We start from the raw sequence: 19,053 nt of genomic DNA, 5'->3' as shown, positions 1-19,053 counted from the left end.
AGCTGAGACTTGAACATCGAAAAGGGGCCAGGCAAGGCACCCTATGCTGGAAGAACTCCCTGTGAGAGGAGGCTCCATGGTGCAGGCGGCCAGCTGACACGCTATGCCAGAGCAGCTGCAGCAGGGGCAGTGAGGGGCACACGGAGAACTCCAGAGATAGATACGGTCACAGAGGGGGAATGGAATTCACTTGGGCATGATGGGGAGACCTGGGCAGGTTTATGCAGGCTGAGAGGGATTTGATTCCACATGGAGGAGGATTTGTAGAGCAACCAGTCGGAAAATGAAGGTTTTCCTATTCTATGGTTTTTTTTTCTTGGTGTATGATAAAGCTAGCTTGTTGGCAAAGACATGAAGAAATAAAAGAGTTTGGGAAATCTGAATCCATTTTTGTAAACAGACAAAAACAAAAGGTAGAAAAACACTCTCCAAAGGCCATTTGTATCCTCCTGGCCTTGCTTACAGCTATGCACAGCAAAAATATTTCCTTCAGGATCTTCTAGAGCTCGAGCTTGCACCCCCGGGCCATGCTCTACAGGAACTGGTTAGGAGCCATGCAGTGACATGTGGAAGGTGCATAGCAGCAGGAAAAGGAAGCAAGGGCTGGTGGGCCATGCATGAAAAACAGGGTGACAAGAGGGTCAGAGGATGAGCATCACATGCACAGAAGGGAGTGGGGGCTGAGCAGGCTTAGATGAGATCCAGTCACAGGCCTCAAAGGCTGAAGAGCAGGGAGTTTCTCACACAGGTAGCAGGGGGCCAGTTTAGGTTTATGAGCAAAGATGCAGACTAAAGACTATATATTTATACATAAACACGCACACACACTTTTTTTTCTTGATTAGAGAGGTTGGAGAGTGGTAGCTAACCCGGGAAAGGGGACTGTTAATGGATACTTACAATGCTTGGGGCTAGGATGTTGGCATAGGAAGGATAAAAGGAGCAGTGCAGCATGCCAGCTTGAGCAGTCGGTCCTCATGTGTCTGGAGTGCAGGGGCTTGGACAATGTCCCAGCTCCAGTGCTTTGTGTGGACTTGGAGAGGATGATGAGTTGGCTGGGCAGGGAGGAATGTGTTTTCCATCCTCTCTGATAACATCCTCTGTGCAACTTAGATGCAGGGATGCAGTGCTGGGAGAATCCAGGTGTGGGACAGAAAGTGGTGGATGGACATTGCTACTAAGAGAGTCAGCAGGTGGGAAAGGGAAAAATGAAGAAAATGATTGGAGGGAAACGCTCAGTTAGGGGCCAACAACAGATAAATGTTGGGTGAACAAATGGTGCATTGTAACAGAGCCTGTACTTGCAATATCCCAGGTGCCTTGACAAGTTGTCAGATGGTCACCTAGACACTGGATTTATGAAAAACTTAGACTGAGCTGTGATAGTAACCAACACTCCATTTTCTGGGCAACTCTGAAAGGGGCAAGGCAGTGCACCTTTGGCTTCATGTTAATGTCAAAGACCAGGGGCTAAGTGACTTGTCCCCACATCACCCAGCTACTTATAAACCGGGAATTCACTGTGCTGTGTAGATACCAACCCAGCCCCATCTGACAGCCTAGAGATACCAATCTGAACAAGTTAGAAAACTTTAAAACTAATCCAATCTGGAGGCAGAGAGAAAAGAAGGAGGAGGAGCAGAAGGAATAAGAAGAATAAGCAGCGGCGGCGGCGGCGGCGGCCACAGGTCCTGAAACCCACACCATTCCACGAGGTTTACCTAACACTAAGTTAACCACAGTTAAAATTCACGTCTCAGTTTCTCAAAAGTAATTCTGAAAGTCTAACGTTTAGGTGCCATTTAACAATTGCCACATCAAACTTCCACACAAAACAGAACAAAAACTCTAACAACTGTGCTTAAACATCACCTTCCTTGTGGGAAGAAAGCAGAGCTATCTTCACACTCAGTCTGCCTGGGTTTCAGTTCCACCGCGTGACACTGGCGCACCTGCGGCAGCCAGGGAGCCAGGGGCACACACAGGAGTGAGCTAGCTCACTACCCACCGGCCGCTCTGGGAGATTCACCCAGTGTGCTCTGTGTAGTCTCTTAAATCTGGCTGTCTCACTCCGAGAGCAGCGAGTCCCCAAAGCAGGGAGTTCAGTCCCTGGAAATCGCAGCCGATCCGCAAAGGAGCGGGAGGCGAGCAGGTGCCCGGCACTCCCCGCCTCCCTCTCTCCGCTCCTCACACCCCACCCCATATCTCCCTTTTGGTTCTCTGCTATGCATCACGGCACACAGCCCTTTCCCGCCCCAGGCGCGTCCCTACCTTCCAAGACACCGAAGACCCCCTGAACGACGACAGCCCAGAAAAAACAGAGCGGAATCCTGGCGCCCATGCCACAACTTATAGCCTTAGTTGCTGGAGGCGTTCTGGGACCCTCGAGCCTGGGACAGCTGGCGGACACTGAGTGGAGCAGCCGGCAATTACAAGCCGCGCTGACAGGCGGACCCTTAAATAGCGTCTGGCACGTGTGCTAGGTTTGCGCTCACACCTGCAGGTGATCTGGGGGCGGGCGTCAGGGCCCCGCCAAGGTGGAAGTGGCAGGAGGGGCGCCCCAGCCCCGCGGCGGACGGGAAGCCTAGGTTAATCTGGCTCAAATTCAACCTAAGAGCAGTGGCTTTCCAGTTTGGAGCGCGCCACGCTGTATGGAAACTTTTGCTTCTTTCTAGAACTGAAACAAAAGTTTCACACAATAGCGTTCATTCTTCCCAGTCTGCAGTGTTGCTATGCTGTGCTGTGCAATGCTATCCAGCCCTAGGCTTTGTCCTCATCCATTAATGAGCGCAGCTTGTGGCTTGAGAGAACAGGTGAGGTTTACTTCCTGTGGAATTGTGGGCTAGCAGCTCACCGTGCTGTACGCTGTTTTTACCTTGGATACCTCAGGTGAATTCCAGGACTACTAGAAAAATTCCCATAACCTGCCATTCAGTCTCCAAATGTTAGCGTTTTGCCATAAGTTTCTTACCACTCTTTTCCCTCTTTCTAGATATAAAGATACACACAGGCAGCTATATATGCCTTTGATTATAATTCTATAATTGTTATTTTGACATTTTTGCCTCCACCAAATGCTTCAGCATGTATTTGCCACAAGCGTGGGAATGCTCATCCTCATCTATGGTGCAATTGATCCAGAGCTATTTTTATAAGCTATAGGCTTATTTAAATGTCAATATTCAACTCAATATACTTCACTGTATTAAAAGAACAGCAAAAGCCAATGTGTGTGTGTGTGTGTGTGTGGTTTCAGAATCATTCCAAGAACATGTGTCCCATTTGATCGCAGTTTCTGTTTTTTCTTCTTTAATCTTTGGCAGTTTTGAAAAGGACATTTTTGTAGAATGACTTTTCTTTAAAGGTTTATTTTTACTTGAGAAGTAGATTTACAGAGAGAAAGAGAGAGAGGAATCTTCCATCCGTTTGGTTCATTCCCCAGAGTGCTACAACGGCTGGAGCTGGGTCAATCTGATGCCAGGAGCCTGGACTCCTTCTGGGTGTCCCATGTTGGGTACAGGTGTCCAAGCACGTGGAGCAGTCCTCTGCTGCTTTCCCAGCCCATTAGCAGGGAGCTGAATCTGAAGTAGAGCAGCTGGGACTCAAACCTGTGCCTCTGTCACTGCAAGTGGAGACTTAATGCTGCTACGCCTTTTAAATGGGTTAATTATTGCATCGTCACAAACTACCTTTAATTGAGTGGCAGGGGTAAGAAACATCTGTCATCTTACACCACTTCTGCGGTCAGGAGTGTGAGAGCAGCTTGGTTAGATGTGAGAAATGTCATGAGATCATGGTCAGGATGTCCCCCAGAGCTGCAGTCATCTCAACTGTTGACCGGGCCAGAGGACATGGTCAGAGTCAGCTCAACCACAGGGCTCCACCAAGTGGAACTTGCCGTTGAGTGTGAATGGTGCATGGCAGCTGGCTTCTTCCCGTACAGGAAAGGCAGAAACTGCATATCTTTTGTGATCTTAGCCTGAGAGTTCGTATTCTGATCTGAAGAGTATTCCATTGATTATCCCTTTCTGATGTAGGAGAGCAAGGATCCCTGAGGACCGTCCTGGAGGCTAGCTGCCACTTCACTCAACTGGAGTACGTCTATACTGTCTCTTCATGATTGCCTCAGGTTATATGGACTTTGGCAGGAAACCCCAAAGTAGGAATATTGTGGTCCCAGTGGTAGCCACATGTGGTATGCTGGACCTGTGTTTTGTGTGGTCTATATAATTTTTCTATAGATGCTATTTTTCCTTTAGTATTTTGCGAGGAAGTCATTTAAAACTGTACCAATTCCTCATCGTTCATCATATTTGCCCCCATTCTCGTTAGCATCCATCCATAATTCATTCTTCCCTGAATCAGTAATTACTGTTATGCAGTTTCTAGGTTTGTTAGCTAGCATTCTCACAAAAATAAACACCTCTCCCTTCTTCTCTGCTTGTTTATGCATATATATATCTGTGTCAGTGTCGACATCAATATACAGTTTATTCATTTCTTCGGTCGTTGCTATCATGATTTGTTTCAATGATCATATTGCCCCTGATGTGGCGAGAGGAAGCCCTCAGAATTCCCGTGTCATTTCGACCTGTTCTTGCCATTTTTAAACAGGTCTTGATGTGAGGCCCCAGGCTCACCTTGTACTTTCGCACTTTCAGAACCAAAACTTGCTGTTCTTGCAGGGATTGCTGGTTCCATCTGGCAGAGAACGAAATTTGGAAACCAACATCTGGATGCGAACTGTGTTTGTAGTTACTGATGGATTGCCACTTCCATGCCTTCTAGGCAGAGCAAGGAAATGTATGTCACACGGCCACTCCTATATCTATTAAATCTTCCCATCTGAAATTACATACTCTTCCAATTTCAGTCAGTTACCATGAATTTCTTTCTGTCCTTCTTTCTTTTTTGTTAAACTCCCTCTCCAACAGTGAGACCCCTAGGGCCACAGTATGTTCACTCATTTGCTCAATGCTGGAATATGCAGAAGGCTTAGTATGGCTAACTCCATACCATGGCAGAAACCAAACCTAATGGGTTTTTAAGGTTTATTTTATTTTTACAGCCTGGAAGTATAAAAACATCACCATGTTCAAAAGTGACTTAATTATACCTCCCTTGGTGTAGCTCTCTTACTCATTTGAAACTTCGTTAGATTAATATTTCAGTATGCTCAGATTGATGTGTCTTTCTTTGTTCTCCAGTATAGTTTTCCTTACTTTTTCTAATTTTTTTATTTTATAGAAATGAATCATTAACATAGTTTGCAATATCAGAGACACATACGGAGATTGGATCACTGGAGTGTCACCTCTCACCAGCCCTTTGATTCTCATCCACCCCTTATTTGTACTTAATTCCAGTAGTTTCTGGTTAATCTGTCTTTGCCTTTGCTCAAATGAGTACTTAGGTTTTTATGTCTTTCACTTCACTATGGTCGCCATCCGTTTTCTGCTGCTGTAACAGAAAACCACAGATTGGGTGATTTATAAAGAAATTGCATCCTGTGGAATTTAATTTACATTTTTACCACAAGTAAATGTGGTCGTGTCTTTATAGGTTTAATATGCATTATTATTATTATTGTGAATTCCATGGTCAATCTTTCATCTTTTTTTTCTGTCATGTATTTTTGTCCTTCCCTTCTTCATATTTGCATGTTTCATCATTTCTACAGGATTATTGGTTTTTCATCTGTGATGTCATTTGTGGGTGCTTCTTCTTGTTTGCCAGTTGCCTTTTGAGTTTGTGGTGTGATTTTGCTTTGCAAACATTTTCTATTTTTACACAATCAAGTTGATCCTCTTTATGTCATGATTAGAAGCAACCACTCAAAGTTCTTTATCTGTCTCTCTATATATACCCAGGTTATAACAGAAGTTGTCCATGTTTTCTTCTTGCACTTGAATCATTTCCCTTATTTTGCTGTTAGATTCCTGATACATTTGGGGATTATTCCTGTGTCTTTTCTGGATTTCAAAAATATATGTTCTGTGTGTATGTGTTTAATTTGGAAGACAGATTGAGAGAATGACAGACACAGGGAGAGAGAGAGAGAGAGAGAGAGGGAGGGAGGAAGGAAGAAAGAAAGAAAAGAAAGAAAGAAAGAAAGGAAAGAAAGAAAGAAAAGAAAGAAAGAAAGAAAGAAAGAAAGAAAGAAAGAAAGAAAGAAAGAAAGAAAGAAAGAAAGAAAATTTCAACTTTTATTCATTCCCCAAATGCCTGTAGTAGCACAGGATAAGCCAGGCCAAAGCCAGGAACCTAGAACTTCATCCAAGTCTGGCTTGTGGGTGACTGGGATTCGGTTACTGGTGCCATCACCTGCTGCCTTGCAGGGTTTGTGTTAACAGGAACCTGGCTCCAAATTGGGGCTGGAACTGGAATCTAGGCACTTGGATGTGGGACATAAGTATAATAAGCACCAAAAACGAATGATTTCTCACCCCTCAAAATGTACTCTTTTGTAAATAAACATTGCCTACCAACATATAAACCTGATAAACCCGAGTCTTCTGCTTGCAATTGTCCTGAAATCAAGTATCTTGTAATAACCTTGTTTAAACTTCTGTTCCTCCAATATTTTTTATTTAATTCAAATGAAAAACAGTGTCCCAATTTTTAGTCCAATGTAACCTGTTTCTCCTTAACCACTCTGAGTCCACCTTCTACTAATTTCACTCTTTTTCCTGTCTCTCTGACCACAGTGGCCTCTGCTGTTCTAGAATACACTTGCTGTGCTCTGACTGAGGTCATTTTCCTGCAATGTTCTTCTCCTGGAGATCCCAAGAGCCAGCTCCCTCATTCATCTCCAGTGTTTACTCATGAACACCTCTTCAGTGAGATGGTTTGTGTTTCTCTGTACAGTGTAGCACTCATAAAGACAAGATCCCCAGTGTTACTAATATTTCCAGGTATACGATGGACATCCAATGGAAAGGTTTTGTAGAAATGTATCAGTTCCATCAGGGTTGGTGAATGGAGATTCTACAGTTTTACCACTGTGTACTACACTTAGTACATTTAAGTATGTACTTTAATCAGCTTTTTGTCACTAAGCTGCCGTCAACTTTATAGAGACATGATTTATTTAGTTCATGGAATTTAGAGATTGAGTGTTAGGCCTAGCAGCCCATTGCTTTGGCTTCTGTTAAAGGTGGCTGATGACTATACCGCCCAGTAGAAGCCGTGTGTGTGTGTGTGTGTGTGTATAGGCGAGAGTGAGAGAGCAAGCAGGTTAGCAAGAGAGAGAAACTTATATCATCCAAACAGCATGTCAGAGAAAAGACTGGGGTCCCACGACCCTGCTTAAGGGCATGCTCTTTTTGACCCACCCATTGCTCAACGGTCTCAGCACCTTCCAACAGGACCATTCTGGGTGTTTAATCTGAACCATTGGAGTATGCCCAGACCATAGGTGGTAGTGTGCATTAGAAGAATTTTATAACTTATATTATACAGAATTCAGAAAATATTGGAAGTGATGTCAATAAGGACAATAAAAAGATCTCAGTGTTGCTGAGGTTGAAGTGATTCATTTGCATTTTGCAGAAAAAACTTCTCTGGAGCTAATGTCAATGTTGAGTTCACTTGTGAGACTAGACTTTGTGCTCAGAGATTTTCCACAAGGATGATGATGTACTAAAACTTCTTGAATTAAGTTGAGTAGCTAGATGAAAGCTGTTGTGGGCCTTGGCTTCTGGCTTAAGGGGACACCTCCCACCTCAGAGGAAGTGTCACCTGAGGCTGTCAAAGCTTCACAGATTAAGATTAATCTCAAAGATAAATTTATAATCAGCTTATTTAATGCAATTTAGCAGATGTCTAAAAACCTTTTTAGTTATGTAACAAAGAATCCCATTAGCCTTACAGTGGTATTTACAACAAACATGCAAATATTATTCTGAACCATGCTATGTTAAAATGGTTTTTTTCAAAGATTAGATACTTACTAAAATAATTTTCAGAAAATATGTGAAGAATATTTGTGGGGAAAATTCTAAAATGTTATTCAGAGGAATTTAGTCTGACTTAAATAAGACTGAAGAAATGAGCCTATTCAGGGATCGAAAGATTTGGTGAAGAAAAGCTGTCAGTTGGTAATTGATCTGCACATTCAGTGCAAGTTTAACCAAAATTCAGCAACATTTTACAAGAAGTCTTGCACTGGTTTAAAATATATAAAAGAATAAAAGAACTCAAATAACTCAAGTGGCTAGTGGCATTCCTTTTTTTAAGGTATGAACCTGTAAATACTTTATAGAACAATATAGTGTTGGGGATTAGATGGATAAATATAGACAAGAAAAAGAAGAGAGACCTCATATATAAAAACAGACACATGGCATGGATGGCACTAAATGTCGCTGGTGAAGATGGAAATATTCAGAAAATATTTGGGAGACATTTTTTATATGAATACAATCATGAAACTGAATCTCGATTCACATACTTTACTTTTACTCACATGGCTGCTGGTTGATATAGGAATGGCAAGACACTAAAACATACAGGAGAAAAGGTATGTGAGAGCATTTTCACCATTCTGAGGAAAAGCAATGATTCTCGTTTCCCATGACTTCGTTTATAGAAATATTTTTGATTATTTTTTTTTAAGATTTATGTATTTTATTACAAAGTCAGATATACAGAGAGGAGGAGAGACAGAGAGGAAGATCTTCCATCCAATGATTCACTCCCCAAGTGAGCCGCAACGGGCCGGTGCGCGCCAATCCGAAGCCAGGAACCTGGAACCTCTTCCAGGTCTCCCACGCGGGTGCAGGGTCCCAATGCATTGGGCCATCCTCGACTGCTTTCCCAGGCCACAAGCAGGGAGCTGGATGGGAAGTGGAGCTGCCGGGATTAGAACCGGCGCCCATATGGGATCCCGGGGCTTTCAAGGTGAGGACTTTAGCCGCTAGGCCACGCCGCAGGGCCCAATATTTTTGATTATTTAAACATGTTACCAAAATACAATACACATATACAGAAATGTGTATGTAGGTGTGCAGATAAATAATTTTGGCACTCTGAGCAAACTTATATGAAGAACAAAACATTATTAGTCCAAGAGTCCTCATTGTCTTCCCCATCCATTTTTTTGACACGGAAAAAGATGGTATGAATTTCTAAGGCACTATCTACAACTAGAGACCAAATGATATGACATCCATACAATTCTTATAATAGGTATGAGGGATGATATGGTACAAGAACAGGTTCATGAACTTAACTATATAATAACCAAGAATTTTTTCCTCTTTCTATTGATTTCCTGTTGAATACATGTAACTGCTCTTTGGATGACCTCTTCTGCTGCATGTTTTCCAGGACCTTGTTCCGCTGGACTTGTAGCTGGTGGCTCTTGTGTTTGCTACTGACCTGAGTACTTTGGGATGTACATATGCAAATCATTTCCCACTTGGCAGCTTTCCTTTTCCATCTCTCTCTTTTAAAAAAAGACTTATTTATTTATTTACTTGGAAAAAGAGAGAGGGAGAGAGAAGAGTAAAGAGTGGAAAAAGAGAGAGAGGCCTACCATCCATTAATTCATTCTCTTAATGGCCACCACAGCTAGGTCTGGGCTAGACTGAAGCCAGGAGGTGAGAGCTCTGTCCAGGTCTCCCATATGAAGGCAGGGGCTCAGGTAGGTAGGCCATCTTCAACTGCTCCCCCAGGTGCGTTAGTAGGAAGTTGGACTTGAATCTGCATTCTTATCTGGGATGCTGGCATTGCAAGTGGCAGTTCAACCCACTGTACCACAGTGCTAACCCCAACAAATAAGAACGTCATTCATTAAGAAATACTATTAAAAGGGAAAAAACCACATGAAATAAATAAGACATTTGCAGTATGTATAATTAAAACAGATTATTAATCATAATATATAAAGAACCAAAGGAACAAAAGAACAGACTTCTACTTTAAATAATATCATGATTAACTGGATGGACCATCCCCATGAGAAGAACTCTAAGTATTGCGATCTCTCTGTGTTTATACAAACTTATCTATCTATATCATATATCTATATCTCTTGGAGAACTCTCTCTCTCTCTCTCTCTCTCTCAATATGTATAAATATTATGTAAGAAAAATATATATATTATATAAGAAAAAAGAGAGAGCCAATAGAGCACTTTAGTTGGGTAGGGAAATCAAGCTTTAATTTGTAGACATTTGGGCCACCAAAATCAAGTCTTATTGGGATAGTTAGAATTTTTAAGAAGTCAGCAAAATGCTGTTAGCAAGAATGGAGAGATAGGGCTGGTGCTGTGGCTCAGCTGGCTAATCCTTTACCCTGTGGCATCAGTTTTCCATATGGGCACCAGTCGGTATCCCACCTGCTCTACTTTCATGCCAGCTTTCTGCTTGTAACTGAGATAGCAATGGAGAATGGTTCAAATCCTTGGGACCTTGCACCCATGTGGGAGGCCCAGAAGAGGCTCCTGGATCCTAGGTTTGGGTCAGCTCAGCTCTGGACATTGCGACGATTTGGGGAGTGAACCAGCCAATGGAAGACCTTCTCTCTCTCTCTCTCTGTAAATCTGTTAAATAAAAATTAAAAATCATTTTTAAAAAGGCTGGAGAGAAATTGAAACCATTATACACTGCTAGTGGAACTCTAAAATGTTGCAGGTACTTCATAAAACAGTATGATAACTCTTCAAACAATTAAATCCAGCAATTCTACACCTAAATGCATACCCAAGAGAAATGAAAACATATGCCACACATATATCAAAAAGTGTGGACACATAGTGTTACTCACAATAGCCAAAAGGTGGTAACAACCCAAATGGCAACAAACTAATTAATGAATGGTGATACAGAAAGTGTGGTCCATCCATACAATGGGATAATATTCGACCATAAAAAGGAATGAGGATTGAGACATGCTCCAACTTGGTAAACCTTGGTAAACCTGTTAAGCAAAAGACGCCAGCCACAGAAGTCCATGTTTTCTATGATCCCATTCCTCTGAAAATCCACAGCAGAGAAGTCTGTACAGAAAGAAAAAAGATTCATCACTTACCAGTGGAAGGAACAATAAAAGGAGAGACTAGAAGGTTGATACTAATAAGTATAGGTTCATTTTTGAAACTGACTCTGGTGAAGCTGCCTTCTGATATAGGATACTAAAAATCACTGAATTGTACCCCTTAACTGCATGAATACCATGGCATTTGAGTTATAGTGCGATAAAACTTCAGGAATGGGCATTAAAATGCCATGAGGCACACTTACATTCATATTAGGAATGCATAATTTTGGGCCCAGCGGCATGGCCTAGTGGCTAAAGTCCTCACCTTGAAAGCCCCGGGATCCCATATGGGCGCCGGTTCTAATCCCGGCAGCTCCACTTCCCATCCAGCTCCCTGCTTGTGGCCTGGGAAAGCAGTCGAGGATGGCCCAAAGCTTTGGGACCCTGCACCCACGTGGGAGACCTGGAAGAGGTTCCTGGTTCCCGGCTTCGGATCGGCGCGCACCGGCCCGTTGCGGCTCACTTGGGTAGTGAAACATGGGATGGAAGATCTTCCTCTCTGTCTCTCCTCCTCTCTGTATATCCGGCTTTCCAATAATAATAAAATCTTTAAAAAAAAAAGAATGCATAATTTTAAGTCCTTGCTCTGCCTCTGAGTACAGCTTTCTGTGAATGTGCATATGGGGATGCACAAATTATGGCTCAAATACTTGAAATTCTGTCACCACGCACAAGACCAAGCTCCAGGTATCTGGCATTGGTGTTTAGAACAGGTATCTAGCCCACTCCGTAGCAGTTGCAGGTGTTTAAGGAAATGAAATAGTGGATAGAAGATCTCTGTTTCTGGGCCCGGCGGCATGGCCTAGAGCCTAAAATCCTCACCTTGAACATGTGCCTGGATCCCATATGGGCACTGGTTCTAATCCTGGCAGCTCCACTTCCCATCCAGCTCCCTGCTTGTGGCCTGGGAAAGCAGTTGAGAATGGCCCAATGTCTTGGGACCCTGCACCCGCGTGGGAGAGCCGGAGGAGGTTCCAGGTTCCCGGCTTTGGATTGGTGCAGCACCGGCCATTGCGCTCACTTGGGGAGTGAATCATCAGACAGAAGATCTTCTCTGTCTCTCCTCCTCTCTGTATATCTGACTTTGTAATAAAAATACATAAATCTTAAAAAAAATCTCTGTTTCTGTCTCTCTTTTGTACCTTTCTCTCTTTCAAATAAATAAAAATTAACCTAAAAGCTTGCAGAAAATAGAATTTGAAAAGAGCACAACAATATTTAAAAATAACCCTAAGGATAGAGGGAACTTGAGAATCAACAATAAAAGAAATGTATTATATACTTATACAATAAATGTAGTTACACTGATTGTTAGCAAAATACAATTTAATGAATAATTTATTCAGATAGAATAGTGGTTTTAAGTTTGTCTGCATTTAATTTAATAACACACTGTCAAAGAATTTAAGGCAAGTTCAACAGAATTGTAAGAAGAAACAGACATATACACAGGACAAATGCAGACATGCAGCTGAATTTTAGTTTATCTGTTAATAATCAACAGATTGAGTACATAAAATAGAAAATAAATGAAAAATTTGTACCATGTGATTTGCATTTAGAGGTGTAATGATATTACAGAACACTTGCCTGAAAGGTATGCATACTTCTCTTTTCTTTCTCTCTCTCTCTCTCTCTCTCTCTCTCTCTCTCTCTCTCTCTCTCTCTCTCTCTCTGTCTTTGTGGATTCACAGGGAAAATTCACAAAAAAAGTCACCACAGATTAGATCATTGGTAAGTCTCCAAAAATCTCGAAGGTGAAAATGATATAGAAAATGTTCTCTGATCTCAATACCATCTAAGCAGAGATGAAAAAGTAAAAGATAACTTTTTAAAAGTATATTTTGAAAAGTAACATATATCCTGTATCTTGGGGCAAAGGAAGCAAATCATAGAAAAAAATGAGTATGTATTTTATGCTTAACTAGAGAAATGAAAATGTGTGAGATGCAACTAACCTAAGTTCTAGAAGGAGATTCGAAGTCTTATATGGATGTGTTGGAAAGAAGAAAGTCTGAAAATTATCTACTTCAGGAAGTTAGAAAAAGAATGTAGAAAGAAGACACTAAAGGACAAGAATCAATTTGAGGGTTTGGGCCTTGGGTTTGGGGGCAAGTGCCGCTCCTCACAGTGTGGCGGCTGTGGGAGGTGCCCCTGCCGGGTCGGACCCAATGCTGGGGGCTCACGCCAAAGACACTGCCGCAAGGCAGTGAACGAGTCCTCCGCCTCCCCCAGGGCGGCCAGTGCACCAAGTGGTGCACGGCTTTGCCTGCTGGCCGCCCGGCAGCAAACTCTGGGGTTTTTTAAGATATGTTTGCTGCCTAGGGACACCCATGACTAAGTCCAATTTTAGTGTAGGTGAGTAGTGAATCTTGGGTGATTCCCAGTGACAGGGTCATGGAAGTTTTAGGCATGCGTGGGGACTGAGACCTGGTGGTTTGGAGGGAAGTACCCGTGAGACAATTACAGTTAGTCAGATACACCAACCCAATTCGGAATACAGAAATGGCCTGTTTGTCTAGAACATCACTGATCGTCACACGGCAGCCCACACCAATGCTATGGATGGGGGCCTCTTTGGCAGTGATTGGTACCATTACCCAACTGTTTGGTGGAGTGGTGGAGTGGTCACATTTGGCAGGGTCAAGACTCTATCCAGCACGCGAGAGAACTTGGTCTGGGGGTAGACTCGATGGGGTTGTGTGGGCCCAACCCTGTGGAAATACAAGTCCCCCTGGTTAGCTCGCAAGCTGGGGTTGGGATGGACTAAGCTAGATGTGACCATGCCACCTGCCATCACACACGGGTGCAGGAACCCAAAACAGTCAGCGCAGGTCAAGGCAGCAGCAGCACCTGAAAATGCATCCTTTAACAGGATATGGGATGGGCCGTGCTGCCACTGGAAGGAGACAGAATGGGCAGGGCTGAACAAACCTTAGCTCACAAGAAACAACAGAAATCAGGTTGGAGCACAGGTCATGCCAAGTAGGTCCTTGCACCTACTGATCTGCGTAAGACAGGGATGCAAAGCCACAGCATCTAAGGGGACAGGACTAGAGAGGGGCTCTACCAAGTTGAACCAGAGCAACCACTGGCCTTCACGAGATCTAACGCTGGGAATAGGCCTGGTTGGGCAGCTAAGAGGATACTCTAGCTGGGTTGAGTTTCCCACCAATGAGCGCATGGGCTGTAAATGGGGCTGCGTTCCAATCAGGATATGAGTGTAATCCCACTTGGCACAAGTGTGGACTGGGACTGGAAGCACCAAGCCGGGCCAGACTCCAACACCATCTGATGCCCTGCAGGACCAGGGGAAATGTATGACAGACTAGGCTAGGTCTCAGCCCTTACTGAACCATGTGTAAGCTGTATGGGGGTATGGAAGAGCCATGGCTGGGTTGAAGCATCCAACAATAAGAACCAGATTGGGTTGAAGAACAGTCAGGAAACACCACTGTTCCTGCTAGGACAGGAGGTGAACTGAACAGGGCTGGCTCATGGACCCACTGGTATGCGCGAAACCTGGCACTGGGAGAGGTTCTGATGGAGGAGCCTGGACAACTCCTCTGGCAGGACACAGTCCCTGCAGGTTAGCGCAAGAAGCACAATAGGAAACAGCCCAGAACAGGCTATGGAAATTATCCCACTGGTATACACATGGCATTGGTTGGAGGCAGACCAGGCTGAACCCGTTCACATCACCCGCTGGTGAGTCCTAGCGCCAGAACAGAGTGTGGGTCGAGCCAGGTTCGGTTGCGACACGTACTACTACACAATAAGGAATGCCAAGGTGAGATGAGCCGTACCAGATGTGGTTGCAGCGCCCAAACAGCACATGTGATAATCAGGGGGAGGAGGCAAAGCTGACAGGGGAATGTAGGCTCCCCTGCTGGACAACTACTTCCATTGGAAAGCGTGAGTCGGGATGGGGGCAGATCAGAATAGGCAGGGCTGTTACACCTGTGGGCCTCATGTGGGCTAGATAAGGGAAGGGCCACAGTGGGCTGACTGTTCCGACTGGTGCAAGCAAAAACTAGAGTGGGTGAGAGTTGGTTGGGCTAGCCGCAGTACTAGCTGGCAGAGGCTGGCACTTGGAGCTAATTCTGTCAAGTCAAATGCCAGAACCACCTGGAGAGTGCATAATCTGGGAGTGGGTGTGGCCTAGAAGGGAAATAGTGGGCACCTCCTTCGGGGCTACCACTCTCATTGGACAGCACGAACACCAGGACAGGGGCAGGGGTGGCTGTACAGAAGAGCACCTGCCAGTAGGTGTGTGGGCTGGATAGTAGGTTGGTTGGGTTGAGCTGGTCTTCAATGCCCATCGACATGTGCGAGAGCTAAACAGGATGTGGGACAGACTTGACAAGCCTGCAGTGCGTACTGGCAAGCATGGGAACCAGGGTAGGGGACAGAACTGGTGGGGGTTATAGGGAGTTGCTCCGACTAGGCTGCAGCTCCAACTGGCTTGCGTGAGGACTGAGTATGAAGTGAGCAGGATCGAACTGGACTACAACACCCGTTGGTTCACGAGGAAGACAGGACTGGAAACAGAACGAACCCAGCAATCCCAACAACCAGCAGGAGCATAAGCTGATTGGTGTGATGGACAGTGTTGGACCCTGTACTAGCAAACTCACGCAAGAATCAGGTCTGGGAACATCTCAGATGAAGTTTCTTTGGAGATCGCTCCAACTGAACTGCTGATCTTAGAACCCCAACCATGAAGAGACTGTCAGCCAGTGGATTCTGAATAGGGTTCATTGCAATTGGAACTGAGAGATTGGCAGCAACCCAGAACTGATGAACTATCAAAACTGCCTGAGCAGGACCCTCAGAGCGCGCCTCACATTGGGGATCTGGGATGGGTAGGAGGATGGGTGGGGCTTTTCCCTTTGTTTTTTTCCCTGACCCCAGATACAGGGTAAAATGATATTGATGTGGAAACAATGATATTACCCACTTTCACCCTGTAGCCCTTGACACTTTGTTCCTAATCAACTAAGATTATTAAAAAATGAAAAAAAAAAAAAAAGAAAAAGAAAAAGACGCACCAGGCCGGACCTGACTGCAATACCTTCTGGTGTTCTGGAGGACCAGGGTAGATGGACTGACTAGGCTAGGTCTCAACCCCAACTTTTTTTATTTTTTGATAAGTAAGAGTTGTTGATATTCTTGCTTCCACATTTATTTATTTTACTTACATAAGAACTTATTGAAAGAGGAGAGCTATTAAAGGAAGGATAATCACACCAGGAATTACTGTTTTATTATGTTACTTAAAAAAACAAACTGGATCCATTTTTATTCCATAAAAATTATGTCATTGTAGTCAGAATATTATGGGATGTAATCAAGTAGGATATTTTCATAATACTACTTGTGGAAAAAGTATTCAGAATGTCTTCAGGCCAGAGAATATTTGTTTAATAGTATCAGAATTCATTTTAACACCATGAAAAGACTATGTATTTGTTCAATTTTCACTCTCTGCACAAAGCATTAGATAAAAGAAGATTTTCCGTAATAGCATTTCAGTTTGAGTCTTACCAATCCTTTTAGTTTTGGTGTAACAAAAAGCCTATTAGCTTTTACTCTAGTGTGCTGAATTTTGATGATTTCTGACATTCTTCACTGAGATGCAAGAGAAATGAGACTTGCCAGTTGAATAACTAAGATTTCATTAAATTTAGCAGCAACAAAAAGCTGTTTCTGTCTCTTAACTTTGTGATGTGTCATCTTCTAATCCTCTTCTCAGGATGCATTTAAAAAGCATAAAAAAATATTTTTGTGTGTACATGGGTCTTTGTAGTACCATGAGGATAGTCAGTCCTTGACTTCAGAGTTTTTTTGCATTTACAGGCATCAAACTAAGCACAAAATTGTGGGGGAAATTAATCTATTTTCCTTGAATACACAGTAAAAGTACCAAAACTATTGTGGATGCTGTTCTATAGCATTAATGCAGAAGTTATACTCCGTAATACAATGTGAATGTGACAGATAATATGGTTTTTGTAACCCAGGAAATAAATTATGAAAAATGAGCATCTTTCTTTAAAGTATGTAAAAAAAAGAATCAATTTGAGTTCTTTAAAAAGCCTTATCAATTTTGAAATGCTTAGTGAGAGTGCACAAGAATAGAGATAGTAAAGTAAAAGCAATGGAGAATATTAGAAATATATCTTGAGCTATTTCTGCAGATGGATCCAAAAGTTTGGTAAGTTTGCCTTGAAAAAAAAAAAGGATTTCACAGTCTGTGATTTATCCAAAGATATTAGCTATTACTTGGATTGGGGTTGAAGTTTCTTAGTTTTTAGTGAATTGGGAGATTAAAGCAAACCATATGCAACCAGCACTTTCTAGTTTCCCTTCCTTACAACAAAATTATCTTTATGTTGAGATGACCCTTAGACCATGAGTTGTGGATGGTATTCTTGCTCCGACACAAAGCAGTTGCTGTTCACAAATGTGGTTAACACACCAACAGGTTGTGGGTTTTGGTTGCTGATGGGTTCTAGGGCCTGGAATGCGAGGGGGTATTGCCAAGGACGCACACAAATATAGTTGTATGTAGGGGCATGGCATATTGCATATGGATGACTCCAAGAGAAGAAAATCATTCTTCATGACACTTTTTCTCAACTTACATATTTTAAAAACTCTTTATCATGGCATTAACATGGAGTTTAAAATTAGCTACAAAATTTTAGAATCTAATGAAGCTAACAATACTTGAACGTGGGTGTCTTGATTACAACAGAGAAGTCATACAAGAAAAAAAAAATCCTAGAAATTTCCTGAAAAAAAAATTATTTGGTGAATTAACCTAAAGGGGAGAAGAGGAACTGTTCCCTTTAGGGGTTTTCCACAGTGGCTGGAGGGGGGTGGGTTTAGGGGGAGGGTGGTGAATGCTGGGTTCTCCGTGGTGAAAGAAGTTCATTCAGAAGTCACAGAAAGAGGAATATTCTTTTCATTTAGAATGAATGCAGTATCTGAATGAGTAGAAGCAGTGTCCTCCTATCCTGGTGAGAGGAACTCCTTCCCCTGCAGAAGTCACATCTTTGTGGTGGGTGGCTAGTTGGAAGCAGCGCCCTCTATGGTCAGTTACCTTGGAAGGCTTCTGTCCCGGCATGTCCATCAGCGAACTGCCCAGGGCAACCATCAAAGTCTTTCTGCAGGTCAGAGCCTTGAGCTCAGGTGGCAGCGCTGGCAGTGACGATGGTGCAGGGTCATCGGGAGGTGGGGCCCCCGGAGACATTTGCAGGGGCTTTCCAGGCATTTCATCATCACCTCTTTTTGCACTCTTTCCGAGTCGAGGCAGGAAGAGTTTGTTTACCGTATTGCACGTATTTCAGATCCTGTGTCTACGGCGTGCTGATACAAATACTCAGCCACTCATAGTTTTCAGGGGTGCAGAGCATCCGAAGGAAGGTCACCCTGAGGCTGTCCAGCCTGACAGCTGTCATCACCTTGTCCTGCGTCCGCCCCCTTTGGTGGCCATGCAGAGGAGAGCAGCCAGAGGCCAGTGAGCTGTGGAAGAGACGCCGTTCCCACTCCTTCCAGACCTCTTCCCTTTTTCGTAACAGCCTCTTTGCTTCCCTAATTGGAGTTGATCCAGATTTTAACTTGAACAAAGGCCTTTGGTCTCAAGAAGATACAGGCTTAATCAGAGCTCCCGCCTTCTTTATATCTATTTTACACTGACATGTAGAGACACCCTTCAGTTGATCTTCCTAACCTGTTTCACTTTAAAAATAATGTTAGTGAACTGAGTTACTGTTGGCATTAAATAAAATTTCAAACAATTGCTTCAAGAACTCCCTTGCTCTCATTTACCCAGCTGTCAAGAAATTTTAAAATGTTCTTTGCTGAAAATTTGAATATTGAGGAAAGAAAGGACCAATTTATACAGCTTGTTGGTAGTTCATTGAAATATATAGCTAAGCATATAAAGAACAAAGTGGAATTTTAAAAAGGCATTTTTAAAAATACCTTTTTAAAATTCATTT

General features: G+C 43.2%; 1 protein-coding gene across 1 annotated transcript in view; it reads right to left on the bottom strand.

Annotated features, from left to right (window-relative positions):
• Positions 1-2,583, bottom strand: part of CR1 (complement C3b/C4b receptor 1 (Knops blood group)) — a 104,724-nt gene extending 102,141 nt beyond the window's left edge. The window contains 1 exon segment of the mRNA XM_058669695.1: positions 2,272-2,583. Within this exon segment, the coding sequence (XP_058525678.1) occupies positions 2,272-2,341 (70 nt within the window). The 5' untranslated portion in view covers positions 2,342-2,583.
• Positions 2,584-19,053: the final 16,470 nt, after the last annotated feature.

The sequence above is a fragment of the Ochotona princeps genome, chromosome 10 (assembly GCF_030435755.1).
Source record: "Ochotona princeps isolate mOchPri1 chromosome 10, mOchPri1.hap1, whole genome shotgun sequence".
Classification (NCBI taxonomy): domain Eukaryota; kingdom Metazoa; phylum Chordata; class Mammalia; order Lagomorpha; family Ochotonidae; genus Ochotona; species Ochotona princeps.
This window is presented reverse-complemented; position numbering and strand designations above follow the sequence as displayed.